Source organism: Sturnus vulgaris, chromosome 8 (assembly GCF_052056855.1).
Source record: "Sturnus vulgaris isolate bStuVul1 chromosome 8, bStuVul1.hap1, whole genome shotgun sequence".
Classification (NCBI taxonomy): Eukaryota; Metazoa; Chordata; class Aves; order Passeriformes; family Sturnidae; genus Sturnus; species Sturnus vulgaris.
Window position 1 is genome coordinate 25,791,423 of NC_142250.1, and position 22,821 is coordinate 25,814,243.

The window sequence follows — 22,821 nt, forward strand, 5'->3', positions numbered from 1 at the left end:
CTGAGGGTGACCCCAGGCTCCACGTCTGCAGAGTGTTCTCCCAAAAGCTCCTGGCTTTTGTTTGTCACACACTGAGTGATTCCAGTTTCTTGGACCAGCTTTTAAGATGATACCAGGAGGCAGTGATGCACATGCAGCCTAGGGTACATACTGATTTAAAGGACAAAGTGAGTCCCCTGAAACTAGCTGGGAATCTCCTAGGCTTTGCAGGTGGGAGATAATGGATGGCATGTTCTGGCTTCTTAGATGTGAAACAAGACTATTCTGCTCTAATGGAGCTGAATGCTCTTTGAGAGCAGAACCATGTAGATCCTGCTTAGTAATCCTGCCTGGAGGCATCTACAGTTAGCTGAACAAAGGCTGGGGGGAAGGGATGTGCTTGCTTGCCTGGACAACAAGAAAACGAGACTCTCCTTCAGCAGGGAAGCCCACTCTGGAATGTAATAGCCACTGGCTATTGGGGAAGAAAGTGCTTTTGGAAAGAAACCCCCTCCCCCTTCCTTGTTTTCCTAAGGCTACCTTAAAAATACTCCAAAACCCTTCTGTAATTGTTCAATAAAAACTCCATGCTGGTAAGAATGGCTAAAAATTACCATTACAAGTGCTGCTCGCAATGGAAATTAAAAACAAAGCCACATGAATAAAATTTGAGTGGTCCAACTTTACTTCTATGAGAGTTTTTTCCACCATATGTTTTTTCCTTATCTATCAAATTACTCTTTCAGCCCTGTGTCTTGTCTATGCCTCTTAGTGTGAAAAAGGAAATAGCATGCTTTCATAGCACAAGTGCTTGAGATATTGTTTCCAGGAGACATTTAGACTCTAGATAACTGTACTGCTGATATATCTTAAGTAGTTAGTTTGGCAGCCTATGACACAAAGAATGCATGGGAGAAGGAAGTAGAAATAATAAAATGCTGCTGGTATGAAAAGTGCAGCCTGATATTTAAATAGAAATTGAAGTCAGATCAAAGAGCTCGGAAGTAGGTAGAAATTTCCTAGCAAAGAATGTCACAGTCTCTGTCATGGCCAGGGTGGCTCTACATAACCTCTTCCTTGACTTGCAAAAAAGGAACAAACTGTACAGTGGCTCAGTTTTTCAGAGAAATGAGTCTTGACTTAAAAGAGGAAAGCAGACTGAAACACTTATTCCAAAGGAGTCACCTGGTAACATATCCCAAAACAATGCTCTCCTTGTGCTGGAATCTTTCCCTACTAGAGTTCTCTTTGTGAAGACCTGTTGCCTTTACCTTTTATCTCTTTCCCTGTGGCTGCATAACCCAGTATTAGAGCTAGCCATGCTCTGAGCAGTAGTAGGACCATGTGACCTGCTGGGATCCTTTCCAAACCAAATTATTCCTTGATTCTGTGAAACCATTTGGAAACATGGGTGACAGTTCTGGGTCTGACATGTGGCCCCCAAGTCTGACTGCTCCATGTTCCCAAAAGGCTGTTGGTGGCTGGGCTGGCAGAGGGCTGCAGAAAGGCTCCAAAATTAGCTGCTTGGACTTGAGGAGCATGGCTGATGGTTGGCACTGCAAGGGCTTCAGAACCCCTGGCTGTTCTGAACTGGGAGAGCTGAAAGCCAACCGTGGGACTATTTGAAGGTACAAGCACGAGTGCATTAGCAGGGAGGAGCATTATCTTGTTCAGTGTGTAAAGAAGCTCTGGACAGTAAAAATTAAACACTGCTCTAGATGGGAAGCAGGATGTTACTTGAGACTTGAGACTCCAGGAACAACCTGCAGAACACCATCCTAGCTGCTCAGGATCCTCTGTTGAGAATGTACTGACCCACCTGTTGGCCAGTTGGGTTAACAAGGAGCAGCCCTGCACATAAGCATGTGTGGAAAAGTAATTTCAAATATAATGAGGTTGGCAAGAGTGAGTCAGTAAGTTCAAATAAAAGGATAGTGTAATGAAAGTCTCTGAAATAGGACTGCTGCAAGTTTTTAAGTGGGAAGAATATAGTTGAAGATGTTACAAGTTGCTGCTGCCCAAAGACACTGGTTTGTTCCTTCTTGCTACTCTTTGAAGCAGGCAACACTGAATGGATAATATTTTTGGGGAGTAAACCAGAAGTAGTTAAGGATGGATCAAGTGTGATGATGCAGAGGAGATCATGAAATGGCACTGTGAGGCTCTGGTTTTTTACCAGCTCCCATGTGATTCATTTACTGGTTTAACAGGTCACATTGATCTTTATGTGTCACAACCACAAACCTCAGCCAGTCATTCTCTGACTTGAGCATTATCAACAAGATTGCAATTTTGCAATGGTATATTAATTTCTCAATTCTCTTCATATGAGAGCCAAAATCTATGCTGTTCGTCAGTTACATTTGCTCTGCAACGCCAACAAAAATGAGGAAAAATGTAAATAAACTATTAAGAGCAGATAAGAGAATAGATGTGTCCTATTTCTAGTTCTTTTGCTGGTTGAAATTACAGGTTTTGGAGTGAATACCATGCTTGAAGCAGAAAATGCTGTGCTAGCTCAGCAATGTCTCCTAATAGTTGCCACCAATTAGAGATGGAAGCACTTCCTTACCATATAGGAAAATTATGTTTCTACTGTTGGCATGCCAGCATCTCAGGACAAGAACCAAATGTTTGCTTTAGCTGCCTTTAGTATATTCATCTCTTCCTGAAAAATAGAGGCAGGTACCCCTCCAACTTGTTGCCTCTGTGGGTGAGTTTTAAAGGTGCTTTTTAGAGCCTTTTGTGGAAATCATGATATCCATGGAATGTAGGGAAGCAGGACATCATATGCTGAGTTGTGTTTGCTGAATTGTGCCCTCACATGATGAAAACCCTTTCAAAAGTAGGTGTGACTTCTTGGGAGAAAAGTGGCAGCATGGGGTCCTTCCTGTTGAGCCTCAGATAGCAGGAGGTTGTTGTGCTTTTAGAAGTTACGTGGCTGCTGTAATTTGGGTGCTCAGGTGAGAGACCTGTGTTGGGGAGATGTGGCTCCAGCCAGGGTGCTGTGTGGTGGGAAAGTGCTGGTGCCCCTGCAGGTCCCCAAATACACTGAAAACTTAGTGAAGGACTCTTCTTCGTTGAAGCTGCTGCCTCACATCACTTGTTCAATGAGGTGGTTCAACATTTGAAATGCACTTGGTATTTGCATGTGTGGCTCCATAGAGGTTTGTCAGAAGTGTGGACATGGTGCACTCACATAGAAAAGAAGAACAGTGCAGTTCAGCCTGTCCTGGGATCCACAGATGTGCATCCCTGTCGCCTGCTGGTGGGGTTTTGTTGGGCTTTTGTAGGTTGGTGTTTTCTTATTTGCAAGTTGATACTTCCAAAATTATTTTTTTCAACACAGCTTTCAGTATAACCCTACCCACGTTTTAGTTTCCTTGTAATGAATTTCAAGTGAAAGAAAGTGAAAATAAAAACTTTGTTACAGTGGTTTTAATTAAGGTATGTTAGTTTCTTAAACTCCGTTGAGTTCTTTGAACTCCCAGGTTGCTGCAAAACTTATTAGAGGATGTACAAACCACAGTAAAATCCTTTTGCTTTCTTGTATTTTGTACTTTTTCCCAGCCTTGTTTTCAGACTAGCAGGAAAACATGGGCTTCTGGGAAGTGATGCAGCCTGTGGGGAACTGACACCTCACACCACAGACCTTTTCCATGTTAGGTGTCTTGAGGACCCACTGGGTGATACACTACAGCTGATTTGGCTCTGCTTCTGGACTGCTTTGCTATTCCAGGAAGAAGTTTTACAGGAATGCTGATCTTACATAAAGCACATGGCTAATTACAAAGGAATCATTTTAGATAGGAATCTTGTAGGAACATATTGTAATTATCATTTAGATCTAAATGAATCCAAGCAGTCTTTTCTCAAATTATAACGTTCCCTTTATGAATGCTTTTCCTCCACTTGGCATTCAGCCCTAGTAATACGGTGATATTGTGTACAATGTGGAACAAATGTCATATCTTTTAAGAGAATGCCTGGCTCCCAAAATGTGGTAACTTTTAGTGGAAAAGGAGAGGGATGATGAGACAACAGCACTGACTAGATGCTAAAACAGTGTAACTCATGGGTTTGAGATATGGGGATTTTCTTCTGAGTGGTCTTTTGTGTTTTTTGGTGGTCCTTAGATGTCTTTTCACCTTCTTATATATTTTAGAGTTTCCAAAGACCATAACTTGTACTTTTCAAATGCTTTCAGATCATTGAGTAAAACATTTGCAATAGATACTGACAAAGCATCTTAAAAGTGTGTCTGTTTAATTTTAGGACAAGGAAACCTGCATGGGTGTCAACAATCAAAGTTACATATGTGAAACGGGCCACTGTTGTGGACAATCCCAGTGTTGCAACTACTACTATGAACTCTGGTGTAAGTCCTTCCGTTTTGTATGGCTTCCCTTCCTAATCTGCATGGCTCTCATACCATACTGCAGGTCTGGCTTGTGTCCCATGGGGTTTTATATTCAGCCCTTGTTGTGCATTGCCATTGCATTTCACTGCAGCACAATCCAGAGCTGATGTGATATGACCAGGAAATAGGATTGTCACAGTGAGTGCCTTCTCAGGAGTAATGGGTCATCCTGCCACTGTTGTTTGCTCTTCTCAGTGATTTGGGTACTCAAGATGGCATTATACAGGACTGAGGAAACTAGCTTGAGGGAGAAATTCTATACACAGAACACCAGAGCTTGACACACTCAAACAAGGAATTAATTCAGCGTTTTTCATCTTGTTGGTTTGGTTCTTTGCAAGCACAACAGGTTTAAATCTGTTACATCTTTTTAAAGATGTCCTTTCAAGGTGGATGGCCAGGGTGCTTATTTCTCTTTAGGACTGTTCAGAGTCTTTGCATAGAGAGAGTATTGGGTAAATCCTGTGGGTTTGAATGCTGTGCTTTGAGGAACACACATTGCCCATTGCAACCCCTCTTATCTCCTCTTTCCCAAAATGTGAGATGTAAAAATATCCAAGTTTCCAGTGAATGGTTGAGTGACTGTACCTGCTGAGTCCCCTTAGATGGCAGCAGGCAGGTCAAAGCAGAAGGTCAGCAAAATTTGATTAAGATATATGGAAAAATGGAAAGTTGACAGCATAAGAAAGTAATGAATGCTGAAGTTCAAGGAGAACTTAAGCTTTTTCAATCTGATAGTGTCTTCTTTCTTGAGGAGGAACACAAAAGGTTGAACATTGATGTTGTACTGCCCCGAGCCTAGGCTGGCAGGGCATCTCTGCTCCTGGAATTTGGAAATGTGGTGCTCCGAACATTGTACCCCTACACTGGAGAGTGGAGATGCTTTCTTACCACACCCAATGGTATCTTCTAGTTTTTATGCAACTGTGCTTTCTACTTAATCCCTCTGTTGTGCCCGGTTTCACTTTCCCATAGTAGCTTGTGTGTGGAAATGTGTTATACATACAAAGACTCACTTAACTTGGATCCAAGGACAGGAATAGCTGACACCTCATCCTTTGGTCTAGAAACATGCTTTTACTTCTCAAATTAGCCAGTGAAGTATGAAGGATGTGGTTATATACTGAACAGGACTTTATAGTAAGCATCTTCAAGACACACTGTGCTCAGACTCCAGCACCTGCTGTGTCGATACTAATGGCAGGATTTTAATATATTGCAGACCTTTTACAGCAGACTTATTTTCCAAAATGTCCAAACAGTTCAATAATCAATTCAGGATAGGGGGCCAGGGGCAGCTCCAGAGACCATAGCAGGCTGAGAAACAGACATGAATATATTGGAGCCTTGGAGTGCCTGGATCAGATTGTAGCAGTCAGCAGCACAGGCAGGACAGATGGCAGGAATTTGTTCAGACTGGAGGGGGATGCACGGACAGAGCAGAGTGGGGAAGGTCAAACCCGGTTTTGCGTTTGTGTGGGTGGGAATGTAGAGGAAGATGCTTGTGTGCAAAGGCTTACAGGCTCCTTGGCAAGCAGGATCTAAATTGAGCAGCAGCATGTAGTGCAGCTGCACACTGGAGCTGGTGGCACAGTCACCATTATTTCTCCCATGGACATCTTCAAAGAGAGGCCTATTTGAATTGCATACAAACAGTCTGGTCCAAGCAATAACCCCCTGCAATTTTAATGGGATGGTTTAGCTGTCTTCGTGCTCTTAGTATGGCACAGACTTCTGTGCTTGGCAGTGCCTGGCTGCATCATAAAAGTTCTTGGAAGGAAAAATCAGATTTTGTTAGAAGGATGCAGAATATTAAAGGCTTCTTTTTAGAGTAGACTCACAAGTCACACTGAGATCATGGAATAACCATGTTGGTCTCACACACTGATGGATGGTTCCTTGGGAGAGATAGAAGGAATGTGAACACACAGAAACCTGCCTCACAGAGAGCATCGTGTACCACACCAAAATGAGGGGAGTAATTCAAACATGAGACCTGTTTTCTGGGCATTTGCAAATTCAGGCAAACATCCAACACTGATTTAAAATCAGTTAATGTTTTCAAAGCTTGCTTTGCCATTATGAATGGTAGGAAAAAAGTTTCCTTTGGATGGGAAGGAGTCATAGAGGGAGCACATCCTTTAAATGTGAACTCATATTTTAGAGCTTGTGAGCTTAGCTGCTCCTCAGGAGTTTTGGAGTATCTTTGATAGGTAGATATGTTGAGGCACTCTGAAGGCCTTCAAGGTGAAAAGTGGTGATAGTAAATGCAAGTAGTTTTAATATGAGCAGCGGTGAGTGACTGCGTTTTTGCTTGGGAACAGATTAGCTTTTTAAAAGTTAATAATAACTTCTGGTTAATGAACAGTTAACATAGCAGTACCTTTTAAGTATGGCTTCATAGTTGTTCTGTTTTGATTTTAACCAGCATATGCATGTACTGAAGTAGCTTTTGAGAAGTTTTTGCTTCTCTTGACCTTCTCAGACCACCAGTGTGTGTTTCAGACTTTGATGTGCATGAAAACAGACCTTGCTAGTCCTGCTGAATTAAATCTTGGATTTATCTACCACCACAGCTTTGTGGGAAGAAGAAGCAGAGGAGGGTGGCATTTGAAATGGAAAAGAAAACTAGCTTTGCTGGAGACATGCATTCTGAAACATGATCCTGTTTTGTGGCTACTTGGAATTTTTCCTGTAAAAAGGACCTTTTTTTCCTGTTTAGGAATTTGAGGGAAGTTTGTCTTTGAAAATGGCTGATCTCAGCAATTCTAGGCAGCAAGAAAGATTGTGGTAATTTTAAACCAGTCGTTGAGGGTAGTGGAATAGGATGTAAAATCAAGGTATTATTTTGTTAAAGGGTGGAGTGGAGGAATGGAGAATATGATATGCCAAGCAGGTGGACAGCCTATGTTTAAAATTAGATAACAGCCCAGTTCAGATTCCCCACCCATCTCTTATTAAAAAAAAAAACAACAAAAAAACCAGTGCTGCCTTGCCAAATAACAAAGCTATATTCAGATGTATAGATAGAAGTCTAATAACTATGTAAAGGTAGCTGGTAACATGGTGGAAGAAAAGCTGCATTATGTCTTTTAATTTTCTTGGAACATAATAATAAAAAATAAAACGGAAAAATTTACTGATGCGTTTCCTCACATAGGGAAAGATGTTTGGATGGTGGATGAGCTGGATCAGCATTTTAATTGAACAATTTATTTTGGTTCCCCAGAGAACGCATGGTCCCCAAGGGGGAGAATGGTAGCAGCCAGTGGATTTTGCTTCCCAACAGTTTTTATTTAGGTCTCTATGATGTGATTGTGATTTGCTGGAGTTTTCCAGTGTTGGCCTTTTTCCAGGCCTGACAGGTGTCTTATTGCTTAAACATTTTCAAAATACAGGAGAGAAGGTAATCGAGGAACGCAGTTCCTGTGTTTTGCAGGCTAAGAAGTAAGGCTCAGAGGTTCTGGATTTTCCCAGGTTTAGGAGTATAATGTGGACTGAACACTAAATCCAGATCTCCTGACATCCATCCTCATGTCTCTCCTTGCCTTTGGAATCATTAAATGATTCCAGAGGCTCTGAACACAGCAAGCAAAGCTGTAAAAAGTGCATTTAATTGTGTGGTTGGAAAAATAGTACTCTGTGCTTCAGGAATCATGGGGCATGGAAACAGGCAGCTGCTCACTGCTTGCAAAAAGCTGCAGGATTTAGAAGTTCGAGGGCTTAGGTGGTATTGGGTCATTTAGCTACTGTACAGCAACCCAGCATTGGCAATGAGTGAATGTTCTTATATTGCTTGTGCTTATTTTGTTTCATTGTCTTTTTTAGCAGTGATACTGAGCCGCTCTGTTTCTGAAAGAAAGAAAAAAAGATCTTGAATGTTTAGGTCCTAGTGGAAGGGTTGTACAGGAAAAAACGTTCTGTTTGCAAGCAGCACGGTCAATATTTTTGCTGATTTTGAACATTCTGCTCATCTCTGCACGCTTCCCCTTGGAATCACTAGACAGCTCTTTTCCCAAAAAGCATGCTGCCAGAAAATTCTGGCAAGGATCCGGTTAGCTGCTAAAACTAAAGCAACTGCTGTACCATGTACATATTCCAGGAGGTCAGCTTTATAATAGGAATTCATGTCCAAGAGTTTGCTGCAGTCTTCAAAACACTCAGTCAGACAATGGTCCAGTGCCATGTTTTCATCCTTATCCCATGTTGTCTTATCTCACATTCTTTTTCAAAGAGAGATTTTTGCTGTTCCTTGCCTTTTACTCAGCCTTCTACGTGGTTGTACTCGCTTCTCTTTCCTAGGTGTCTCAAACTCCCCTTGGGCTGTTCCTGCTCAGCTATGCTGCAGCAAATAACCCTGCCATGACAGAGCCTCACCAAGAGTATAGGGCAAACAACAGATGTCACAACCACACAGAAACTCGTAATAAGTAGGGTCACTGAGGGAGTTATTTCCTGATTTCCTTGGACTTCTTGTAGCCTAATCCAGGCAGCCAAATCACCTTAAGTTTGTTTTGGTCTGGCTCAGTAAAATTCCCAGGTCCAAAGCAGAAGGCAAGCTGTCTGGCATAACATAGCTATACAGATACTGACTTTTGCCCTATGTGGCTGCTTCTACCTGTGCTGTGTTAAACAGCGTGGAAAAGCAGGAGAACATCCTGGTGTTGTTTCACCCCCTGCCCTACATACCTCCAACCCAGCTTGTCACAAGTACCCCTAGATCTGTTGTTCCCAGGTGTTTCAGGACATGGTCTCAGCTGGATGTTCACTCAGGTCTCTGTTACTGTTCAACGTGCATTTTACCAACATAGATCTCCTGGGAGGGACTGGACTTAGAAATGTATCATCTGGGGCATGGGAGCAATTGCCCTTGGAAGGCTCCCTCCCTGGGAGAGAGGCATAAAAACAGTGTCTGCAGATTTACTGCCTCACGTTGACTCTCATTGCACGATAGGCAAAGGATTTTTCTGAAACTTGTGTTTATCTTATCTCTTTATGGTGGGTGTACCATATGTAGTGGGCACTATTCTGAAAACTAAAAACCAGTTGCAGTTAAAGTGCATCTCTTTTGTTACTAAGCTTGGGAGCAAGCGAGCAGGAGTTGGAGATGTCTTCAGCTTTTTTCTTTTGCCATTGTACTCTACAAATATTCAGTAAGTTTTTCCTGCAGTGAGGTCAGGCTGGGACTGCAGTTCCAATAACTTAAACTAACATAAAACTGTCACTGAAAGTCACAGTCTTTCTCTTGCTGTTGCTGCTGTGTTTGCCAAACAAGTTTCAACCTGCTCTGGTTCCCTCAAACCAGTTCAGACCACATTTGCGCACAACTTTGTGCCGGCACAAGAAGAGGTGGAGGAAGCAGCAGGAGGTGTGGTTGAGACAGGCAGGAGAGGATCACGTCATTCAGCAGCTTCTTTTATTCCTTCTTCAAATGTTCATGAGCCTATGGCCTGGATCCTTCATCTGGCATTCTTGAGCAGCGGTGTTGGCTCATGCCTGCAGTGCCAGAAGATGATGTGACCTCTCTGCCAAAGGACATGATTAAACCCAAGGGCATCCAGGTTGTGGTACCAAGTAAATTTCTCTTCCTTTTTTTGATTATAGTGTTGGCCCTGCGAAAGACAATTTTTATCCAGCCATGACTGACTGTGAAGCCACCATTTGGGACATTTCTTAGTCAATGAAATTGTCCCACTTCTCCTTCTGTTCAGAACCAGCTCTCATGGAGTCAAAGCTATTACCCAGATGTTTGTCAGGCAGACACAAAGGCACTTTGCAGTATGTTTTGGCTTGCTTTTAGGGGATTTCCTGCCAACAGAGCCATGGCATTTGCCCAAGTTTACCATGAACTTGAGGGCAAATTTCTCTGTTCATACCCTTGGAACGCTCCAGAAAACATTTTCCATTTTGCACAGGATAAAAGGAGCTTCCCTCAACGGCATTGCTGATGGCAACATCCCAGGCAGCAAACACAGTACAGCATCAAAGCAAACATTGCTCCCTTCTTTCTTATGAAAAAGGAGTGCTCTGGTTTTTTAATTCTTAAACTGTTTTATTCTTACTTATTTCGAAGTTTGAGCAGAACTATGGTTAGTCTCCTATAAGGGGTTTTCTTGAAGCTTTAAGCATGTTGTTTCACAGCTGGTAGGAAACATCTCTGGAGTATGACCATGTGATGGGTCTCCCTTTCCCAAGAATGTTGTAAATGTAGCAGCCTTCTCTTTCTTCAGTATTTCCTCTGGTTGTGAGGGATGGCTTTCAACCATCTAATTCCATTCCCAGGTGTTTCTGCAGCTCCTATCTGACTTCCTGAGCTTTGTGCTTGTGAGAGGCTTACATCTGAGCTTACAGATTGGTGCTGCTTCTTTTACTTTTATGAAAGGTTTTGGTGCTCTGGCAGGGAATTCTCTTGACAATAATCAGCTCCTTGGCTGTGTCTGTTTCACCTTTGCTTGCATCATTATCCACCTGTAGGCATCACCAGTGAATTTAGCAAAAAGTAGAGCAGTGTTTCACAGGACTCAGTTGTTTTTGGGCTGGAAAGTGTTGCAACTTCTGACTCTTCCATAAAAACCAAGAGCAAGTCTGAAATTGCCTTCGAGCTTAGTGGTCTCCTGTTGCCTGTTTTACCAGGTACCAGACTGGTACTTTGCTTCTGCTCAGGCTGTCCATCAGAAGTTGTATTTCCAAAGTCACTGGTTTTTATCTGTCATGCTGTCCTCAGATTGCCACAAGCTTTTGTTCCCAGTGGTCACTGCCAGGTCGCTGTGGAAAATACTCTCAAATCAGACATTTTATGGCAAATTTGGCTCAGAATGTGTCTCCCAACCATTTTTCCTTTTCCAGTGAGTGCAGTGGTAGCTCAACACAATGCTGCTGAAAAAATTACCCATTTGGGAAGAAGGTACATCTTGAAGAGCAAGAGGAGGGCATTTGGCAACAGTGAAGGCTTTTGGGGACATTGAAGACAATCAGCAGCTCAGTTTTACTTGGCTTTTAGCAGCTTCTTAACGCCAAACTTTAGTTGCTTCTATACCTCTTACCCATTTTCAGCACAATTGGTGAATAGGCAGAATTGGTACCTGTTTTTACCCCGAAGGAGGTGTTAGTGTGTGCTGCTGTGCCTGGCTCCTGTGTTTCCTGCTCCTGTAGTGTTGTCTTTGGGTGAATTTGCAGTTACCCTCCTGCCAAATGAGCTGCTGGCTGCATAGGCCAGTGCTCTGCTCGGCTCACCTCCCTGCTGCTGGTTTAAAGCCAAGCCCCACCAGGTGTACAAATGCACAACTCAGCCATGAACATCTTCACTGTTTACTCCATACTTTTAGACATAATATTTACAATTGCACTTGGCCTTGGAGCATAGCTTTATTCCAAATAAATGACCATACTATATATTTTCTAGGCTTTTGCAATTTTCTGTTCTGCAGCCAAAACTACAGCTGTGCCCAAACTCCTGGCAAGGAGTGTTGTGGAGCTTTTTATGGAGGCCCTGAACTCCCAGCACCGTGCTAGGCTTGCAACCAGAGCTGCACCCAGTCCTTTTCCCAGCACTGGCACCTCTGCCCAAGTGGCACCCAGGAAGCCCCTCGTGTGCCTTAGCTCCCATGGGTGTTCCATCCTGTTGTTTCTGATGTACTGGGGGCTTTCCAGCCCTTTGGTGCAGATGTGCTGTTGGGTGACAAGGTGGGGAGACAGCTGTTAAAGAGGGTGCCAGAGGCCAGGCCATCAAATGGCTCTGGTGGGCACATGCTGCTCATCTCCTGTGATCATCCAGGCAAGTCCTCCAGGCTTGTGCTGAGTCCTCCATCCAGGCTCATGCTGAGTCAGGGGTTGAGTAATTCCTAGAAGCTCTAGGAAGTGTCAGCGGTTAATGAAACCAGGCAATAATGTGGTATTAGTGGGTTCTTTTTCTGGAAGTTCTCATGAAAAACAGCAGATCTCATCCGCTCGCATTTGCGAGCGTGCTCAGACCCTTTACAGGAGAATGAAGGTGTTGTTCCTGGCACAGAGGCCAGATTGCAATCCTCTAAATTATGGTGTGTTTACTTAAATGCCACCTGCGGTTTCAGTAGGATCCAACATTAATTTATTATCCTAAGCTGTTGTATGTTGTTACTGCGTGTTGTTAACAGAGTTGCCACACCTTCCCAGGAATGGCTGAGCTTACTCTGACCCCTAGTCTGAGCTTGTGCATCAGGTTGTGTGCAAAGCACTTTGGGACTTTTTCTTTGGGATGGGTAGAGAAGTTTTCTAAAGGAATACTTCTTTAATCTTCTGGATGTGGGCTTGGGTGGGAGCAGTTATTCCCTGCAGAAATATTTGGCCGCTACAGCTGAGATTGCTTAACAGTGGCAGCTCTCCAGGACATCTTAACTAATTAAGTGCTGCTTGCTACCATTGTATCTAGACTCCTTGGGAAAGGACATGATCAAATGTGTTAAAAAGCATCTGTTTTCATAAGTGTCACTAAAATCCCTGGATAGCTGGGTGTAATTTTCCATTGTTATTGAACTCATGATCATGGACTGCTCTTCGAAAATAAGGAGTACTTAGAAGATGAACTGCAGGCCTGCCTCAGTGCATGGTGGCATGCTGTGCCAATGACCTGGTTTTGATGAGTGTATTCTTACTTCCTCAGCAAGCAAGAGCCAAGGGACCTTCTCTTAGCGAGAAATAAAGTGTATTTATTGCTGAGAGTCTTCAGACTGTGAGACAGTTGAAGTATTGCATTTATGTACCAAGATTTTGGCAGTGATAGAGGCTACAGGAATGGTTGCAAATGTTTGGCTTTGGAGGGAAGGGTGGACTGGATCAATCCTTTTAGTTTATATAAAAAGGCTTTTTTTAGAAACAAGAGGGTATTTGGAGGTCAGTGGCCACATTCTCATTTTGGTTTGGGAAGTGCAGAGAGCATCTTGATTACTTTGTCCTTCGCTTCTCTGCAGTGAAGATCACAGGCTCGTCTCTGATCGTCGTGGTACAGCTGAGCAGGCTGGCCAGAGAAACTACCCAGGAACCTTCATTTTCAGCCAAGAAAAAAGAAAGGGGAGGGGGGAATATGTAACACCTTCGTTTGACAGCAGGTTTTGATAAGTTTGGTGGTAAGGCAGGTTCCAGTTGATTCGGGAAACAGATTGCATAAGGCAGGAGAGAGATTTCAGTTTACTATGCCAAAATACATGAGGAATTTGGGTTACGACACAGGGAGGTGAAAGTCCCCACTCAAAATGCTCAGAGACGTGATATGGCACATCCAGTTCACCTACAAAGAGCCCAGTGCAGGTCTCTGAGATGGATGATGCAATTGATTGCCCTTTGTCCTGAGCCAGAGCAATAGTCCTTTCATTCTTCAAATTCCTAAACTGTTCACCTTTCCCCACCTAGCTCTTAGCAGAGAAATTAGCAGGGGATACTGAAAATATCAAGGAATTGTAAAGGCATGACTAGAGGTTTTTAGTGGAGAGAGAAGAGCAGTTTGATACCACAAGATAGACTGGCCATCCTGAAAATGGGCTGTGGCATTAGGAATCTCCATTTTGACTGCTTGGGAGTAGTGAAGAGTGGCAGAGCTGTTACAGAAAGAAAAACAGTGTTGTGATCTCTAGCGAGGAGTGGCTGCCAAGCCTATGTGTTTTTAAAGAAGAGCTGTCCCAGTATCTTTAGATGCAAAAACTGAGCTTAAAAGAGATAGAGCATGCAGAGACTACGGGTAGGTCGAACTGTGGTCTGCAGTTGCCGGAGACAAAAGCCTAATCTGGAATGAATGTTCCAGCTTTTTGAAGTGTGTCTCGGAAACATTTAGTAGTGCATGCAAGTGAGAAATTGGTAGAAAGGAAGAGTTATTCCACATGTTGGAGGGCGTGGGTAAAATTCAGGAAGTGGTCTTTTAAAATTCCCTTTTAAGGAGCAGTGTACATATGGTACAACAGTGCACAGGAACCAGCCATGACCACAAACAGAGCAGAAGTTAGGTTTCTTGAGGATTCAGAGAGGGAGGCTAGTTTAATTTAATTTTGGATAATTTAAGACTTTGAATACAAAAATAAGTTTTAAAAATATTTTGAGACATTTATGAAAAAAGAGCATGTTTTTGTTAAACATAACAATGAAGGATTTGGGCTGGAAATTAAAGAGCAGTGCAAACAAAAGCAAAACATAGCGCTTGGGGTTTTTCTCTTCTTCTGTGGTCAATCTGCAGAGTGTCTTTTGTGTCTTGATTGTTATTTTCAAACCGAAGTGGCTGTGGGAGGCAAGCTCAATGCTATTCACAGCTCTGCTCATTTTTGGCTAGAAGAAATGGTAACCAAAGGGTAGGAGCAATGGAGGGGGGAGCCCTGTCTCCATATTTGGTTCTTCTCCAGAGTTGTACCTATTGAACATGATTCACATTGTACCAAAGTGTGTTCAGAGTTACTCATTTCTGGCAAGGCTGTTGGAGTGGCAGTGTCCCACACAGGCAGGAAGGTCAGTGTTGAAGCCTCCTGGCCTAACACATATTTCTGCCTTCAGAGCAATGCAGGTTCAGATCCAGGCTTTCAGATGATCTTCTCCATTGGCTTCTTGGGGTTTCCTGGGTTTGGATGCAGCTGTCACACAATGGCTAACACTTGCTCTCCTCTGCTGCAGGGTTTTGGCTGGTGTGGACCATCATCATCATCCTCAGCTGCTGTTGTGTTTGCCATCACCGCCGCACCAAGCACCGCCTCCAGGCGCAGCAGCGGCAGCACGAGATCAACCTGATCGCTTACCGGGAGGCCCATAACTACTCAGCCCTGCCCTTTTATTTCCGTATGTACCTCACCCTGCAGTGCCTGGAGACTGTGGGGAGCATGGCAGCAGCGAGTTTCCCGCGTTAGGTGGAAGGAGGGAGCAGTAATTGGGGTCAGCAAGAGGCTGTGGGCAGCTTTGCTGCCTAACCATGGTGTGCAGAGAGAAGATGGTGTTGGATGCATTTGAGCCCTCTTGAGTCTGGAGTTGGACCACACCAACTACAGCACCTTCACACCACCCCTGAGTGTGGTGATTCCCTGGGTGTTCTTCTGCAAAGGTTCTTAAAATACCTCATTCAGGACTTTGTGGATATTCCTCCTTTCCAGAGCGGACTTGCTGCTGGTGGGACTGAGGTGTGGGAAGTGACTTCACAAAATTTGATCACACAGACTGGGAGAAAGTGGAGTCTCGGCAGAGACTCTGCTGGCTCCCACCCTGTGCTGTGGTTCCCAGGCCACACTACTGGTGAGCAGCCCTAGGACTTTGCATGAAGGAGCTGTTGCCTACAACTCAGGGAAAGTACAATCACTTTGTGCTCTCCTTAGTTCTGCTGTGCTGTGCTAGAACAGTAAGTCCTCTTCTGACTGGAGGTACCACAGCTGAGTTTCCTGACAGACTGTTGAATTGTGTGTATGAACTTGCTTTTTTTTTTTAAACTCTGGCAGTCACCTCAGAAATCATCCCCAACAGCCTTTTCCTCCCCAGCCCCAGGGATATGCAAATGCACATGGAAAATTGCAGTGCTATCCTTAAATGTTTTCCAGTGTTTAAGTACATTCTGTCTATATAGACTATTTTGTTGCCTCTTAAGAAATAAACAAAATTTTTCATGGGTTTGAAAGGCTGTAAGTACAATAAGCCAAACTCTTTTGCCAGTACTGTCAATTTATTCTGACTGCACCAGAAGAATTGAATCCAGCATTAAAACAGCAACCAAAAGCCAGATCTCCAAGTTCCAACTGCTCAAGTCTCTTCATATTTGCACAGTACTTTATGAGACGAAATCTTTGCTCTTGAAAGTGAAAATTTGGCTGAGAAGGTAGTGTTGGAGAAGGTTGGGGAGTTGTTCTCTCCAGTCAACAGGCCATCCCCCAGTGTTGTTTATGGGGCTGTGTTGGGGTACATAGTCCAGGGAGGTTTGCCTGGTAGGTATAGAGGGAGCCAGGAGATCAGGCTGCTGTTCCCAGTTGTGTCCATCTCCTCCTGTAATGGTGCCCTCCTCTGCTTTGTTTGCTGCTTCTCTGACACATGATACGCCTCATCTGGGACAAGTTCTCGCACCCTTTTGTAGAGCCTGTTGTGCTGTTCAGTGGGAAGGTGCTGGCAGGTGACAATTGCCATACTGACCTGTATTAGTGACTCGTTTCCTGAGACAAGCTGCTCCTGAAATAACTTCTTCTCCTTGCCTCCCACTTCCAGGGTTTTTGCCAAACTATCTGCTACCTCCCTATGAGGAAGTGGTGAACCGACCGCCGACCCCCCCGCCCCCGTACAGTGCCTTACATCAGCAGTGTGTCCCAGCAGGCAGCAGTAGCACAATCCCGGACACGCCCAGAGCCCTGCAGACAGCACAGAGCAGCTCTGCAGCACCCAGCAGCAATAACAGCAGTACTGACAGCACCGGGGCGCCCGGCCACGGGGACCCCGAGCCCTCCACCACCGTGCTGGGCGAGAGAGCCGTCGCCAAAATGCAAAGCATGGAGCCCTGCAGTACCAGCACAGGAGCCGAGCTGGTGGAGAGGGCCGGTCCCGATAAGGATACGGAGTGCAAGGAGGAACTGCTGAAAGGTTACAGCTCTGAGAGCTTAGAGCAGAGCAGTGCCATTCCCGACGCCAAGGACAAGACGCCGGGCAGGCAGCGCCGTTTCACCGGCGACTCGGGCATAGAAGTGTGCGTTTGCAACCGGGGTCATCACGACGACGACCTCAAGGAGTTTGACGGGCTCATCGATGACGCTCTGGACGGGCCCCTGGACTTCTGCGACAGCTGCAGCGGCCGTCCCCACGGGGATGAGGAGGAAGGGCTTTTCAGTGCCACGGAGGAGCAGCACCGCGAACACAGCCACCACCACCTGCCCCGGCAGCCGGTGTGTGTACTCTTGAACACAATAAATGAGCAGGACTCTCCAAACTCTTGTACCAATAACTCTCCCAGCTAAGGCGGTGGAGTGGAAGGGAGAATCGGGGGAAAAAAAACAAATAAAAATGGAATAAGAGGATTAAAACTTTAACAGGAGGAAAAGGTGATACAACCTTCTTTTTTTTGTTTATTTTTCTTTCTCCCCTCCAATATAATATGGGGACTAGACCTCGAAGGCCCAGCTTGTGGGGGACGGGTCACTCTGGGTTTTGTTAATTGTATCTGCCCTGCTCCATGGAGCAGGGACTGATGTTTCTCAATGAGACCTTCTTAAAAATGGAATTTTTCCAATGGTGATTTTGGTGATGGTTATTAAGAGTTTGTTGGTTTTAGTTTTTTGAAACACTGCTTTATCTTGCAATCAATAAAACTCAGCAAATCTCACCCTGGGAGGATACCAGATCACCATAAGGCTTCAACCTCCAGGTGTCTTCCCAGAAGCGAGCAGCTTCTGACAGTGCCGGCAGTCAGTAGCCCAAGAGTTCTGGTTTGATATAGTGCTCTTGAGGCATTGGGGATTTCTTTTCATCTTTTTTCCTTTTTTTTTTTTTTTTTTCTTTCCTGATGTTAAGTTTCTCTGAAGCTGGTGAATGCCCAAACACATCAGCCCTATAATCTCTGGTGCTTCAGTGTTTAAGACAGCAGGTAGGAAATTTCCCACTTGAAGCTGGTGACTGAAGGACCAGTTTCTTCGAGGAGTGTTAGTCTACCTTAGGCAGTTTGAAAAGAAAGGGTTTGCAGAAATTTGCCTTTATGTGTCATTTTAAAATGCAAGTGTGTTCCTTCAATGCCTCCAAGAGCACAGTTAGCAGTAGAATCCAGGCAGCTGGGCTGCCTTCCAAGTACTGTGGTCTCCGAATGACCTTTTCCTGGTGTGCTGCAAAAGGGCTTGGCTTTATTTTTGTCCTTTTTTTGCACCCCGATAGCAGCACACTGGAGTTCAGATGACAAAAGAACAGGGCTCTCCTTGGCCAGCGTGCCTTCAAGCTTTAGTGATGCATGTTGAACAAATGGAGACGAGAGCTCCGTCCATTGCAAAAGGGATGATTTACCTTGTAGATGTGGAAGACCTGTGCAGTATTTTTTTTTATCCAAAAGTTTGGTGCGATTCTAATGATGACCACTAAAAGAAATGAATGTCTGTTTTCTTTCTCTTTCTTTTCGGTTTTTTTTTATGGTGGCAACTGGCTACTGTATAATGTCTGTGAGCGTGTGTGTATGACTGCAATCCATGCATGCGAGTCCTACTGGTAATATGAAAACCTGCTGTAAGACTGCAAGAAAATTTACTGTAGCTTTGCTTTAATAAACAGTAGAGATTTTTGTTAGTAACAACCTGAAGGAAGAAAAAAATTTAAAAAAAGGAAGAGCTGAAACTAACATTCCCTAGAGTGCTCGTGTTGGAAGAGAGCACAGTTCAGACTATGTAACTTGTTCTCGGGATTTCTCCCCGTCCATTTTATAATTGTGGTCGTCCAAGTCATTACTGTTATGGGGAAAAAAATCATTGAAACCTGAACTTGGACATACTCAGATCTGATTGATTGAAAACCAAAATCAGTTTTAACTAAGGTGGAAACCAAAATATAATGCCTTTTCTGATAACTTGTCCATGTGTATGTGTATCATTTTGTGAGCTAAGAACAAGATCTGTCTTTAGTTTGTGGATTTGTTTTGTTATTCTACCTGGAGATGTGTTGGCTGGCTACAGAGCAAGGGAAGTGGTGCTCATGCCAGCGTTTTACCTCCACGTTTGAGGAGAGCACTCTTACCTTACAGGGTTTGGAAGAATCTCCTTCGCCCATCACAGCCTTTCTCTTCCCTCAGAACAGTTGATAAAGACAGCTCTTCAGTTTGTGACATGAAGGGCTTTGATTTGGATTCAAGAGACCTCATTCCTGGATGTCTGGAGCCTGGATACTTGGGTGAGTGGTAACAGAGAGGCTGTGTGTGCCCCAGAGCCCAACTACCTGGGGGCTGGTCACTTCCAGCTGTGTATGCTGACCACATACATCTTTTGAGAAGACATTTAAAGATCCCCAGTGCCACCCCCAGGAATTCGGTACGTATTGGCACCCAGTTTTGTTCCTCGCACCACAGAGGAAGCTAAAAAGTCACATAAGTCTGTAAGGAATGGGGTTTACTGTTCTAAGTCCTGAGGATTGCCCTGTGTCAGTGAGGAACCCTTAGCCAACATTTCTGTGGCACAAGGAATCTCCATATTTGCTTTCCAGCCATCACATCAAGGGCGCGGGAATCCTCTGGACATGAAGGTAAGTACCAGTAAGCCAAAGCTAATGTTTCTAATTTTAAAAAGTCAGGGAGAAGCAGTGATGTGCCTTTTATGACTCCTGGAGGTTTTTTTGGGCATTTAGAGGCCATAAAGAAAGAAGTGGGGCACAAACCATATTTCATCAGCTCACAAGTGCCTGAGGAGCTGGACTGTTAATGGCTTTCAGTGCTTCAGGATTTTAGACCTGCAGCCAAGGGTCAGCTGGTATGGGGAGAAGGAGTGGTGCAGGGCAAGACGTGCACAGGTGAGCTCCTTGAATATACCCTGACTGGTGCCTCTTCAGGCAGGCAGAGGACTCTCAAAGTTCCAGCTTTGGAGCTTTAGAAAGGAGCTTGACCCTCACATGTATCCCTGTGTAGGAAGCCAACATGGCCCAAAGAGAGCTCTTCTCCAAATGCACACTGTGTAAAATGCAGGAGGTGTGAGGACACAGGCAGATGTGCATCTCCTGCACTGGAGCACCAAACCCCCCCCATTCCCAGCTATAAGGGGTGTTTTATTGGGAGTCATGAATAAGTAATTTCAAAACTGAGTTGCAATAACGCAGCAGGTTTGACAGCAAATTAGTGTCAATCTAGTGCTGGGTGTTCTGCTTTACAATGTGCTCTAGGTGTGGCTGCCTGTACTCCTTGAAGTCTGTTTTTGCTGGAGTCCATGGCAGTGTGGAGCTGCTTACACAGAATGTTTTTGGCCACTGAGACTGGCTCCAAGGGCAAGGGCCCAGCAGGTGTCCTGGTGGGCTGGGCTTGTGTTGCCTGGGGAAGGTGAAGAGCACAGTGTGGTGGCTCAGCGAGAGCGTCCCCTGGGCACAGCGGGAGCTCCTGGGATCAGTAGGTACTGCAGCATCTCCTTGATGTTCCCAAGGGACTCTGCAGCTCTGCAATGATGCAAGCACCGGTGTGATCTTCCTGCCACGTATCATTGCATGTTTGTACAACCCTGTGGATGGGTGTTAGCTGAAGATGGAGGAGGAGGGAATTGTATCTTGATGCTTACTGGCAGCCTGCTCTCAGAACTTTGCCTGCCTAACTGGAGGCTAAGGAAAGCCGAGGTGCAGTTAAGCCTCTCTGTTACACAGTCATTAAAAGCTTTCTGGGGCAGGAAGCCTGGAGAAAAGCAGAATGAGCAACTCCACTGCCAGGGTGAGGCTGTTCGCCGAGCGATGGGAGTTTTGGGCTCCCTGGGCACCCTTCACCACCCGGGGATGTGAGTCAGGGGTTCTGAGTTCCTGCTCTGCACAGCCTGGGCTCCCACAGCCGTATCTCCTGTGGTTCTCTGCATGCCCTGGCTGGGCTCATCCCAGCCTGACCTGCTCCCGGCAGTTTGGCAGGGAGCTGTGGCACAGCTCTCGTGAATAAACTCCTTTGCTGGTCCTGAATGTGGTACTCCCCAAAGGCTGCTGCTTCCTGGCCCCCCCAACCACTTGTGCACCCATCCCAGGAAGGCTTTTGCAGCTCTTTTCTCCTTTTTTTCGTTGGTTTGTATAGGAAAAGCCTGGACCAGGCCGGGAGAGGGTGCAGACAAACAGCCCCTGGCTCAAGCAAGCCCCACAGCATCCCACAGTGGGCAGCTTGGGAAGGCCAGGATGAGTTGCCTGTTCGTCAGAGCTGGTTCCCCCATCCTTGCAGCACAGATCTGTTTTTATCAGATGGGATGGGTGCCCGCTGCGGGGCCGTCGCGACGGTGGTGCAAGCGCTGCAGTCTCTGTGCCGGGGGGGTCACAAGCTGCCGGCTTCTTTCTCGGTTTGTTTTCGACCAGCAAACAGCTGTGTCCTGAGGTCTGTGCTTACTCAGCTCTCCCGGCACCATGCCCGCTGCAGAGCCCGCAGGTATTCCAAGCGTCTCCTGCTGGGCTGGCCGTCACTCTCCGGCACAGCCCAGGGTCAGCTGGTGTCTGGTGCAAAGAGAAGCCTCAAACTTGGAGGCCTTCTGAGCTGAACCCTGTGGCGCAGCTGGGTCAGCCAAGAGCTATGGGGGTGGCTGCGCCCCTCAAAATGAATTTGTGCCATGGAAAGGCTCAGGCTTGCTCTGCCCAGTGCCCTCAGCAAGCTGCACATCTGGTTCATAGTGTATTCCGCCCTTACAGACCCCCTTTTTCCTCAGGGAGCTGGAGCCAGTGGCCCAGGTGAAGCTTTCTGGTGGAGCCAGAGGTTTGGGTGCAGCAGCACAGCCCCGGAGCAGCTGTCAGGATAGAAATACCAGCCGGGTGATTCAGCAGTGCCTCTGCCCGATCCCAGAGCAGGGAGCAGCTATGCCGGGGGCTGTTTACCAGCTCACTAAGTGCCAGGCAGCTGGTTCTGAGCACTGAATCTGCCCAGCAGCATCTTCTCCCCGCAGGAAGGAGGTGGGCTGAATGGGGGGCAAGACACCCTGCAGCAGGGCCTAGCTTGGGGTGCTGAGATTTGCAGCACATGCTGGTCCCCCAGCACAGGACAGCACATACCAGCCCTGGAAATGGGGAAAGTGGATTGCAAGAGGCTGTGGCTGGAGACATTCTCCAGGTTGGAAACATCCCTGTTTCAAAGGTCCCATTTCTGTCCCAAGGTGCATGCTGGTTGTTAGCACTTGTGTGAGTGCATTGGCAAACAGCAAGGTGTCAGCCCTGTGTTGATTCTGTTGATTCCCTTACCAAGAGCAAAATCAAATGGCTTGGCAAAGGGGCACAAATGTGCTGGAGGTCCTGTTGATGCTCCTGGAGGCATCACAATGCGACAGGAGACTGGAGTGGAGCCTTCCTGCAACTGACAGGATCTGGGGCAGGGGAAGGACAAGGTTGCATGGAGGTCCCAATCCCCAGGGAAGCCCAGAGCATCATGTTTTCCCAAAGCCCATTCTTAGTCCCGTCCCCCTTCACCCATACAGTTTCCGTGTGTTGTAGCAGAAGTGGAGGGATTGGACACCCAGTGGCACCCCTGGTGTGATGGAAACAGGCAGGAAAGCAGGAAGGTATGTGGCGTCCAGCCCTTAGAAGCCATCAGAGACTCTGTGCAGCAGCAGTGAGGCTGGGCTCCTGCTGTGCTCCCTCTGCCCAGCTTTTGGTGGGTCAGCTGCTCAAATTAGCTTGGGGATTGCCCTTGGGACAGGTATGTGCGTGGCAGTTCTTCCTCCAGCTCCTCCCTACCACCCTGAGTCCCCAGGGAAATGGACCGGGAGGGGAGAGGATGCTCCCGGTGCTGTGCCAGGCTGCAAATGCAGTGCCATCATCATCACCTTCATGCC

At 45.8% G+C, this 22,821-nt stretch overlaps 1 protein-coding gene across 12 annotated transcripts in view; it reads left to right on the top strand.

Annotated features, from left to right (window-relative positions):
- The window catches only part of WBP1L (WW domain binding protein 1 like), a 59,080-nt gene extending 40,166 nt beyond the window's left edge, over positions 1 to 18,914 (top strand). For 9 of the 12 annotated variants that reach the window (XM_088169273.1, XM_014883784.2, XM_088169275.1 and 6 more), the window contains 3 exons: positions 4,255 to 4,357; positions 15,026 to 15,187; positions 16,589 to 18,914. In XM_088169273.1, the coding sequence (XP_088025399.1) occupies positions 4,255 to 4,357; positions 15,026 to 15,187; positions 16,589 to 17,328 (1,005 nt within the window). In that variant the 3' untranslated portion in view covers positions 17,329 to 18,914. The remainder of the gene's footprint in view (positions 1 to 4,254; positions 4,358 to 15,025; positions 15,188 to 16,588) is intronic. The other 3 variants (XM_088169282.1, XM_088169283.1, XM_088169274.1) reach the window with 1 other exon arrangement.
- The last annotated feature ends 3,907 nt before the right edge of the window (positions 18,915 to 22,821 follow it).